An 11,622-nucleotide genomic window follows, 5' to 3' on the forward strand; every position below is an offset into this window, starting at 1 on the left:
AATTAAGTATTAATTTGTAACTTCCACAGTAAAATAATGTAAAATAGATCATTACTTCCATGTAAATTACACGGGCTATTTTAGTAAAAACATATTGAAACACCCCGAGAGTCCCGCCTTGGTACTTTATAATTAGTATAAGTAGAAATTAACACATCACATTTAAAACGGAAAAAAGAAAAAGAAAGAAAGAAAGAAAAATAAAAGAAAATTAATTTAGGGGTACTATCGGTATAATAATAAAATTGATGTTGTGGTGTGATATTTTTCATATATGCAAAACATGTTATGTCTTTCTAACAGAAAAATCAACAAAAAGAAATCGTCATATATGGCAAACTGCAAATTTCGCAAAGTTGAGATGATAAGTTGATACAAAAATAAAATTTTAAATGCCAAAATATAAAAATGGGTATAGCTCAGATGACAAAATGTAATTTACCCATCTTATTTATAATGATTTATTTAAATTTTAATTATGTTTTTATTCTTTAAATTGAAATATTTAAATAAATTGGAATAACATTGATTAGTATTAAAGCACAATTAACAACATAATGTATTCATTAATTTAAAAAGGTACCTTAGTACATTTTATTTTTAAAAGAAAAGAATACTTAACCAAAATGCATGAACCCTATGGCTCTATCGTTGGCAATAAACAATATGTTGTACAGTGTACAAGGCCTAATGTTGCTTATGTTTTTAATTAGTGTGACGAGTAGATGAAAGGTTTGTCCTGGTGAGCCCCATTGGATTGCTGTCAAAACATTGCTTAAGTACTTGAGAATGACTAAATTGATGTTCTTGATATACATGGGTGGAGAACTTATTTTAGAAGGCTACATGACAGTAGCTTCCAGTCTGACATAGACAATGCCAAATATGAGTGCGGATACGTGTTCAGACTGAATGGTGGTGTGGTAGCTTGGAAGAATTCCAAGCAAAAGATCATGACATATTCTACCATTGAAGTTGAATACTCGAAGAAGTTGTTTAGATTTAAAACAACATTCAAAAAGAATATGGTGCTTAGTCATCATGGCTTGAAGCGGGTTCAAAAGATCAACTGTATGGGGTTTTTATTATCTATTACCATTAATGTATTACCCTAATGAGAGATCTAAAAAAATGAGTGGATGGTTAGGAAGAACAAGATACACAAATATTACTGAGCCAGTAATATTCTTTTGCGATAACAATGAGGTAATAGTGCAAGCGAAGGAATTAAGATCTCATCACAAATTCAAGGACATACTTAGACGCTATTCCACTGAGAGAGATGGTAGAAAGAGGCAATGTTCGAGTAGATCGCATTGCTTCAGCAAAAAATACGGCAGATCCTTTGACCATGCCTGTATGACAAATTGCCCATACACAACATATTAAGATGATATTAAAGTATATAGGCAATTGATTTTAGGTCAAATGAGAGACTGTTAGAATAAATGACGAAAAAATCAATTAGATTAACGTTTTTATAATTCATTTAAGTAATTGATTATTTTCTACAAGTATTAGATTTTGAATAAGATGAGATTAATTGGCAAATAGAATTGTTCTGCTTATTTACTTTATACTTTCTTACTCCCACAACAATGCCCTCAAACCAAATAGAACAACTAGGAAGCTTGAGTTGTGAATTGGATGACAATTATGAAACCGAACTCCTGAAAGTTTGATCTAAAATATTTCAAGTCGAGAGTCTCGTGACTGGACATCAAGTGCTCTATCAAGGCTTGCACTACTAATTGTATTTATTGGATGAGTGTTAAGTTTCACCGAAGACAGACATTGAACGTCTATGCAATATCTATGGTTGGTTGACATGGGATGTTTGGCCAACTAAATTGACTTGCGGAAAGTCATCATATGTAGGAAGTTTTGTTGGTAAGACTGAAACTCTCCGATTTTGATAGTATGCGATCAGTTTTTTAACTTGGAAAACTATGATAATCACTTATATGCAATGGGTGTATCTTGAATCTAGCGAAAAATAATTTTATCTAGACATAGTTATTATAAACTTTGTCGGTGCAGTAAAAGCAGTAGAAATGACAGTGAGCTCCAAGATAGAATCCGACATATACCACTAAGTGATGGTTATATCTCCTATGCACTTTGATAAGATTTAAACTCTTAGAGTTTGTGGCAAGAGAATGTGATCAAATAGGAAATGATTTTCTACATTGATCTATGGAGCAAACCTATTTAGAGTATTAAGCATAGATATTTAGTTCAAGATGAAAATCAATGTTCAATTCCATGCTATATATTAATTTAATGTATAAAATATTAAAATATATTGATATATAAATATTCAAATTATCAAGACTAATTTTGTGATATCAATTAATTGAAGGGGACAAATACCACATTTATTAATTTAGTGAATAAATGCTAGTTGAGGGGCAAAGCTTATATATATAAATAAATATATATATATGTAAAACCACACAGAGTCTCAATTTGCAATCCTCGCACAAGGGTTTTGGCTTTTAGTTCTCGTATTCACTTCACAGACCTTGTTCGTTCTTCTACCTGCACACAGGGAAATGGGGAGATCGGCGACGACAAAGGATGCGCAGGCTCTTTTTCATTCTCTCCGCTCTGCCTACGCCGCCACTCCCAATAATCTCAAGGTCTATCTCCAATTCTCCCTCTTCCTTCCTATAATATATATGCAGATGCATCTTGTATGTGGATAACTTTCAGAAATTCTGGTGAATTTTCGATAAATTTGTAAGGAAGATACTTCATTGCCTTGCAGATCATCGATCTCTACATTGTATTCGCGGTTGTTACTGCTGTAATTCAGGTTGGTTGAACATTTAATTGAATATATTGATCTTTGGTCTTTTATTATTAATTTAAACCGATCTGAAATAATTTCCATGGTTGAGCGATAAGGTTTCTATGGTTTGAATATGTATCTATTATTTGAGAGTCCAGCACCTTAGTTTCATGTGGGCTAAGGTAAAGGGGAAATTGTGCTCAGATATTTTAGGAGTTTGTTAGTGTGGTAGTGGTTTGTTGTGTAAAAGTGGAAAGTTCGTAGGATTTTCTTACTTCTGTTCTTGTTGGTAATTTGGGTCAGAAATCAGATGTTTCAGCTAAGGAAAGACATTTGTCATGTTTTCTATGATTTTTTCAGTTAAGAGCGAGATCAAAGGCTTTCTTCCTGGTGCAGGCGCAGATTTGATGTTGGGATGGGCATAAGGTAATGTGGGTATGTTGGATATGTTGGTTGGATCCAAGTAAGTTGGCTGAATCAGGAGAAAAGCATGGGGGGTAGTGATCCATGTAGAGAGGCAGTACACTGGTAGCAGTGTGCAAACCCATTGGTTTCAGCTTGTAGGGTGGTGGAAATCTGTTTATGGCCAAATAGTGAGATGAGCTCTGGCAAGATTCTATCTTTCGGTGCCTCATAGAATCAGAATCATTTCTAGTCCTTCTTTCTGGTGCTCCTTTAACATGAGCACAATCCTAAATGCAAGCGCAGATTAACACTCTTAAGTAGATTTGACCGCACTTATTCCTATTTAGGGACATTGGGACTCCACTCGTTGAATCCAGTTAAAAGTTTATAGGCATATGTCCTTGGGATACTCAAACCAGTTGTCTCTTGGAACCTGCAGAGATGAAATTCTCACTGCTTAATGATCTGTGCGTTAGATCGCCATGTGCTGCATGTACAGCACAAACTCAAGGAATCTATCCAAGCATAATGGAGTAACCGGATGCCCTAAACTGACTGGCTGAAGATCATGAACGTCGAGCTAATAAGTAAAAAAAAAAGCAACTGTAATATTGGAGTCATGAGAACTGCCCTGCCCTTTACACAGACACAAAGAAAAGGGGGATCTTTTGTTTATTTTCTCTGTTGGCATACCTTGATAAGTAAAATACTTACAGTCATATGCACAAGCTGGTATTTGTTGAGAAGCAAATATCAATTTCTTTAATATGATTATGAAATTGAAGATAATCTACAGGATACAAGTACAGTGATGGGTTTCACTGTAAGATTTGATTTGGTAAATTAGTTTATTTGTTTGGAATTATTCATAATAGTATCAATCTTAATTGATCTAGAATGACGTAATAAAATGACTTGCTCAGTTCCTTTCTGTGGCTGAGTGCCCTAGATGCAAAAATACCATCATATTTTTTATTTCAAAGCTCTTGTAATGTCGCCCATCTTTTCAGTGGTCTAGGTATGTTCTTTGTTTAAAACCATTTAGCAGTCTATTGAATTAACTCAGACATATCACATTGAATCCATAAACAGTGTGCTGTGATCTTGTAGATGTATCAAAGCAGCTAGCTTTTTGACATGCATACAGTTCTTCAAAAATCTGCTTTTATGATTACCACGGGGAAACTGATTTTCTATTTGACATTTGTTGATATCAGGTAGTTTACATGGCCATTGTTGGATCATTCCCTTTCAACTCCTTTCTTTCAGGGGTTCTTTCATGTGTGGGAACTGCTGTCCTTGCTGGTAAGTTGATTGCATGATTACTTTCTTTATGGTGCCCATATATTTATTGGATCTACGGAATCTGAGACTATCCAACTATTGCTTTCTTTGGTTACAGTTAGTCTTCGGATTCAAGTAAACAAAGAAAACAAGGAATTCAAGGTAATGCTTCTCAGTTCTCAGAGAAAATTCTCTGCCACAAATAAATTTCAGTATCAATCTTCTCTTGTTTGACACAGAAATAGGAAGGATTATAAGCTTGAAATCGCTGATCTGCTTTTCTAATTACTTGCTCATTTATCAAGTCAACTGTTGGAGTTTGCACTTTCTGGAAGTGTTGAACCAAAAAACTTCGCTGTTACGATAGCTCTACATCTGTAATTTGTTAGGCTTCATCTAACTATTGAGCATGAAACCCTCGAACTTCCGGCTTTTTCTTTGACAAGATCAACATGTAATCATTTTCCCAGTAGTCTTAGTTACAGATTGGGTAAAGTCTGATCAGCGTGGCAACTGTATTGGTTAATACTACAGAAGGAAATGTGGATACAAGCAATAAAGTAATATTATCACATTGAATCTTCCCAGCTTTTTTGAGTTCAATCTTGCTTGGTCGCTTGTATCACTTAATCTTTTCCCACTATTTGCAGGATTTACCTCCAGAGCGTGCTTTTGCTGATTTTGTTCTCTGCAATTTGGTACTTCATTTGGTTATCATGAACTTCCTGGGATAAGTTGATGTTCTGCCGAAGGAACAAGCTCTCCAGATTCTGATTACACTCTCTCTGATGCAATCAGACAGTGTGATAACATTTTTTATGCACTTAATTTAAACTTCCATCTGTTATTGAGGTCGAATACAAGAAGGAAATATAAAAAACAGCATTGCCCATCACTGATATAGACTTCAATGTATTAGTTTGACAACATATATTCCTGAAACCTGAATCCTGCTATATAGTGTAATCTTTTGTCTTTTGTGGTAAGACGTCATAATAGATGGCCGAAGTTCTCATTACATACGTTGACCAACTTTTTTGCTGAATAACTATTATAATTTATTTGTGCCTGCCTATGAAATCTAGTATGGTTCTGAAGATTTTAAATAAGTAGGAACAAGTTAGGCTATTTTACCAGAGTTCTGCATTTGAACGTCTTAATTTTGATAACTTGAGCAAAGATTGATAGATTTGGTATTCTTAATGAAAGGGAAGTTGAGCTTTCAAAAAAAAAAAAAATGAAAGGGAAGTTGATGACAGTGTGTTCAATTTATCATGAAGATACGTACTGCTTGTTCTTTTATTAAAGATAAACCTGTTTTTCGTCCTGCTGCGTTTTATTGACTTCCAACTTCAAACAAGAGAAAGTGATGATCGGGATTAAACTGCTTGATACTATGCTAGTGTCTTTCGTGTTGTATATTGTTATTACTAGTGAATAACCAAGTAAGAAGGATTTAAGATCATAAGATAACTTCAACACGAAGATCGGTTCACTTGATTTGCGACCAACTTTCTTTATAGTGAAGTCACTGATACGGTGTTCATTAGTTTCCTACATAAATATGAGGCGCGTTCTGTATGTTATGCATGAAGAAAGGAGGCAACAACTCAACATGTGTTGAGGTCGGGACATTCCAATTGTTTGGGGCTCAATATTTTATTATGGAGATGTTGGATTTGAAATTTATTGGCAACATGTGTGAGTGGGTGCGTGTGGGTTAAAAAGATAAAAGAAAAACTCTACAGGTGCTGATAGTTTATTGATCATAGTGTAAGAAATATTGAACAGAAAATATTGCGATATGGAAAAACCTTTGTCCTGAAGTAAAATTGTGGTATGATTGTAGTGCAATTGTGTTAGAACAATTTTATTTTTCAAGGTTATTAATACAACAATTTTTAACACGTGCATTTATGGTAGAGAGTTAAAACACAAACTATTATCACTAAGAAGCTTTAAGTATAACAGTAGCGAGAGAATGAATGATAGGAGAAAGAGAGTTAAGAAAACTGTGCATGTAAAATGGAAGAACTGAGGTCTATTTATAGAGAGGCTTGCCTTGGTTTCTTGAAGTTTCAATGCAGGATACTCTTAACTAATATCAGATAAAAAACGGCTAGTTAAGAGGATTTTTCTCAATTATAAAGACTCGGTCAAAAGTAAAAAATATAGGAACTTTTGACATGTTTTTCTCCAAAAAGATCTAAACCCGCATGGCCTGACCTAGATCAGGAAGGATGGGCACTCGCCTGTATGGGTTTTCTTCCAAATCCACTTATCTACACTTTTCAATCCAAATGTAAAGGTCTTGAATAATAAAAGCAAGTTTAACGTCTCTTATGAAAGCAATATGTTATACAATAAAAAGTATTTTCTAGTAGTTATTCTTTACAATCCCTCATGAATGGCTAAACGGTTCGTAGAATACGATTTTCTGAGTGAAGGCAGGAATTTAATTAGCATTAATTCGATTGATTAATGCATAGAGAGGTGAGGCAACAATCCAGTCAACGAAAGTGAAATAAAAACCTTAAATTTTCGATAGCTCAAATTGAGACTCCCACAACACATTATTATTTCGCGATAAAATCCAAGTGCTATTAATGGTCCTGCACTAGTACCGTGAGTTTTGATGAGTACTCTAAAAAAAATTCTTTTTCTTGCATAGTGACCAGCCACCTTCACACTCATTTAGATAACTTCATCAAGTCCATATTATTATAGACCACTCAACTACTAAACTATGAAGCTATCTCTCTAATTCATACTTCGTCAAGATAATCCATCAAATCTTTGTTAGGACCACGTACTCAAAAGTATAGTGCTGTGAAATTATTATATGTTTATTACCATATTTCATCAGTCCAAGGTTTGGGTCCTATTGCACTTGAAATCTAAAGATTAATTCTCCTGGTTAGTCCTTTTGTGAGGGGATCTACCAGCTTCCTCTTGAACCTCACATAACCAAAGAAAATAATTTCATTGTTCAAGAGCTCTTTGACTGAATCATGGATGCGAATATGTCTCCTTTTGCAATAGTATACATAATTTTTGACAATTTCAATAGCAGCCTAAGAATGACAGTGCAAGAAGATTGGTACAGATGACCCACACAACGGCACATCTGCCACCAAATATCTCAACCACTCAGCTTATTAGCTTGGTGGGGAAGCTATTCCTAAAAATTTATGAAACATATTTGTATTGCTCAGTCTACCATAAAATCTGGGGGAAATTTACAATGCAAGCACAGACCCATAGTACCTTTTGAGTATCTTAACAAGCGACAAAGTGCATTCTAATATTAAAATTATGAGTATGTAACGATTTTGACTACTCACAACATATGTTATGTAAGGTCTAATGTTAGTTCTTGATCACAAGATTTCGTATCTTTGTTCAAAATATGTAGAGCCAAGTTTTCATTTATGATTGAAGTTCCTTTTTCTTTAGAGTCGCACACAATAGATACAATAGAAGCAACCATTTATTATATTTAAAAGCATCATGAAACTTTATTCGTCACATTCTAAAGGTATATATGAGCTTCATTTAATCACAAGGCTTCTGACAGTAACAACGACGGCGAAAACCTTCACAATCGCCATCCGTGAAACCTTCGCTTATACAAACAAACTTGCAGTTGCTTTTAACCAGACAAGGACCTTTGAAAGTGGAACTTGGTGACTCACAAGTCCTCCCCATGGCCTCCTCTGCAAAATCACAAATTAACATAAACACACAAACCCCATTAGTTCACAAGAAAAGCTTGAATAAGGAGAAAACAAGGGTGAAGAGAAAATTACGTGAGGCCAAAGCAAACACCAAGAGCAGCAGCAATGCAGACAAGTACTTAGCTTTCATGCTTGTCCGATCTTTCTTGTTCTTGAAGTTTTAGTGTTGGCTAGTGAGTGCCCCTATTTATACTAAATATGAATCGAAAGAGAGGAAGGGATATGTATAAGTTAAATGCTGTTTATGGATCATAATGGATATCCAAAATCATGAAATGAAAATGCAAAGTAAAGGGAATTTGCTAGTATCTACTTTTTTGCAATAACCATTCAATTGTTTGATATGCAACAATTTTTTCTAAATAATCATACTAAGGGTGGTAAATATGCGATTTGGTACGACTTCAGGTTAAATTATTCCAATCGAAAATCGGTTGAATTAAGATGGATTTAAAATAGGTTGGATTGAAAATGAATAGTGTCAAGTCGACAATAATCATTTTTATTATATTTAATCTTTGAAGATTTCATAATATATATTACATAATAAAAAGAAGGACAATCTTTGGTATTAAGAACGTATTTGTTGCTGATAATGTAATATGATTAAATTTGTACAGTTCATTTTTTATGGACTAGTAACCCTTTGTGATAAAGTTTCATTTGCTAAATTATAAAATGAAAAGCTCTCTGAGGTATATCACAAAATACTGCATTTTCAAAGTAAATCATGGAATCAATGGTTGCTTATTTTCCCCATACTTGTTGGTAGAATTGAATTGTAGTATGTTAATTATAATTATTATTTGGTATTGATATTTATAGGATAAGTATTATATTCGATCCTTTAAATTTGTATTTAAAATTATTTTATTCTCTCAAATTTATTTCTTGACATCAATATCTATAAATTTTAGTTGTAGTTGTATATTGGTCCATCCGACTATTTTTTGATGAAATTGTGGCTGGAATTTGACTTTTTGAAGAGTAAAATTGTAAATTTAGATTTACTTTTCTTCCTTTAACCCCTTAAGTTTGTAAAATTATTAAATTAATATTTTTTTAGACAAGAAAAATACTATAGCTTCCTGACCAAAATGCTAGATGTTGGTCCTTATTTATTGTGTGAAAATTATAATGAGAAAATTTCATCTTTTCAGAATCAGCTCGCCAGTAAAGATATTTCAATTACGTATTCATATAACGATAGTTAAAATTGAAACACACGTGCCTCAAGCAACATCAGTAATAATTTATATATTTTTTTAGTATGTACATTTTAAAATTTATTAATAATTACATTAATTAAATATTTAAATTTATAATTATTTATTACTTAATAATTATAATAAATAATAAAAAAATAAAAAAAATAGAAATGGCAAATGAGACTTTGAAGTCTCATACTCTCATTTGACTTCTTCACAAAATTTTCAAAAATAAAAAAATAATTGCAAATTGTTGATACCGTCGATGACTTGCATTAGTTTTATTAATAATTTTAATATTATATTAATTTTATTATTTTTAAATTATTTAAATAAATAAGCCTGTGAACTACATCTTCGGTGCTAACGTTACCGCTAATACCTCTCTCTTTGACAAACCCAGTCTGATTAGGTGAGTTAGATTTTTATTTTTAAAATAATTATTGTTCCGCTCTGGTGCTCTATACGATAAATTGATTTAAAATTACAACGATTTTTAATTTAAAAAGAGTAGCACTACAAACTTTGACAAATACTGAATAAAAAAAAAATTACAATTCTTTTTATAAAATACAAAAAATACAGATTTTGCAAAATTTTGAAATGCTTTAAATGGTTTTCCAAATTGATTGAATGGAATGAAATGAGAGGAGTTTATTTATAAAAAGTTGATCAATTGAAAAAGATATTTGTCAAATCTTATGACTTTTGATTCAAATGAACGCATTATTTCACCAAAAGGACATATCATTCATCATAATAGACAAATTATTTCAACAAAAGGATGCACCAATTGGGTGATGATAGACACATATTCAATTGATTAAACATCATTTGATGATGATCAAGCACTATCAACCATCATCTATATGTCACAAGCTTGTCATATATTGCGTATATATCGAAACGAATTACTTGTTACGATTTAATCTGGTTGAAATAAATTTATTAATTAATTATTTTTTAATTTATAATTCACTATTTTTGAGCCATTTAAAATGATAGAAAAATAAATTACTTTATTTTTTAAAACACAGAACATAAATTATCATTCATTTATCATATAAAATAATTTATTCGTTTGTAATGTCATATTGATAAATTGCATTAAATCCGTTGCAGTAGAGTTCCTTGACATCGGCTTACCAAAACAAGAACTCCTCCACTCTCTTCATCAATCACTCAAACACAAACATTGACAGCTCTAGAAACTGAAGAATATGAATTGTCATGAAGCTTATCTTCTCTCTTCTGCTCCCAATCTCACTGTTTTCCTTATAATAATTGTTCTCTTAGTAGTACTCTTTCCATACTCTTCGGCTTCTTCCCTGGACTCCTTCATGTACGTGGGCTGTTCTCAGATCAAATACAGTCCCGGCAGCCCCTACGAGTCCAACGTCAACTCCATTCTTGCTTCACTAGTCAACTCAGCCTCTATCTCCAGCTTCAACAGCTTTAAGATTTCCCTCCCCGGCTCCACGCAGGCCGACGTCGTTTACGGCCTCTACCAGTGCCGCGGCGACCTCACCAACCCCGAATGCCACCACTGCGTCGCCAGTGCAGTAACTCGACTGAGCACCTTCTGCGTCGGCACGTCCGGCGGCGCCTTGCAGTTGGAGGGGTGCTTTGTTAAGTACGATAATACACCATTCTTGGGCGCTCAAGACAAGATTGTGGTATCAAAAAAATGCGGGCCGGGGATTGGGTATGACTCCGACATGTTGACTCGGAGAGATGCTGTGCTGGCGTATCTAACGGGTGGTGGACAGTATTTTCTGGAAGGTCGGTCGGAGAAAGTCCAGGGCATGGTTCAGTGCATACAGGATTTGAGTATGAACGAGTGCCAGGATTGTTTATCGGAGGCTATTCAACGGCTGAAAAGTGAATGTGGATCGTCACCTTGGGGGGACATGTTCTTGGGCAAATGTTACGCGCGGTACTCGGGGAATGGCTATCCGTTCAAAAGCGGTGAGCAGCTCCATCACCGGAGATGGTGGTTCACTGTTTGTGCCTTTACGTTGTCTTTAATCTTTGTACTAATATTATTTTAGGAGTTAAATGCAATTTACCTCTCTGCGATATAAAAAATTTGCAAAATAATTCTTATAAAAAAATATAGAAATTACCCTCTATATTTTAAAAAATAAAATAAATTATCCCTTATCAATAGTTTAGACGGGGTTTTTTTATTTGA

At 33.7% G+C, this 11,622-nt stretch overlaps 1 protein-coding gene and 1 pseudogene across 2 annotated transcripts; both read left to right on the forward strand.

The window, feature by feature from the left end:
• The first annotated feature begins 2,450 nt into the window (after positions 1–2,450).
• LOC105156017 (dolichyl-diphosphooligosaccharide--protein glycosyltransferase subunit DAD1) lies at positions 2,451–5,501 on the forward strand. Of its 2 annotated transcripts, XM_011072034.3 has the most exons (5): positions 2,452–2,642; positions 2,771–2,818; positions 4,417–4,504; positions 4,602–4,645; positions 5,134–5,501. In XM_011072034.3, the coding sequence occupies exons 1-5, from the start codon at positions 2,556–2,558 to the stop codon at positions 5,215–5,217; spliced, it is 351 nt and encodes a 116-aa protein (XP_011070336.1). In that variant the 5' UTR covers positions 2,452–2,555; the 3' UTR covers positions 5,218–5,501. The 2 variants fall into 2 exon arrangements, with proteins under 2 accessions (XP_088732371.1, XP_011070336.1); XM_088876245.1 differs by lacking the exon at positions 2,771–2,818 and having other exon boundaries at positions 2,451–2,642.
• Positions 5,502–10,547: 5,046 nt separating this feature from the next.
• Positions 10,548–11,622, forward strand: LOC105156294 (plasmodesmata-located protein 7 pseudogene; annotated as a pseudogene).

This window comes from Sesamum indicum, linkage group LG2 (genome assembly GCF_026168435.1).
Source record: "Sesamum indicum cultivar Baizhima isolate 11 linkage group LG2, ASM2616843v1, whole genome shotgun sequence".
Lineage (NCBI taxonomy): Eukaryota > Viridiplantae > Streptophyta > Magnoliopsida > Lamiales > Pedaliaceae > Sesamum > Sesamum indicum.

What these genes read in the sequence shown, in the direction of transcription:
- LOC105156017 (XM_011072034.3), top strand. Translation starts at nt 2,556, where the DNA reads ATGGGGAGATCGGCGACGACAAAGGATGCGCAGGCTCTTTTTCATTCT. An exon ending in CCACTCCCAATAATCTCAAG is followed by an intron (nt 2,643 to 2,770) that starts GTCTATCTCCAA and finishes ATTGCCTTGCAG; the next exon opens with ATCATCGATCTCTACATTGT. An exon ending in AAGAAAACAAGGAATTCAAG is followed by an intron (nt 4,646 to 5,133) that starts GTAATGCTTCTC and finishes CACTATTTGCAG; the next exon opens with GATTTACCTCCAGAGCGTGC.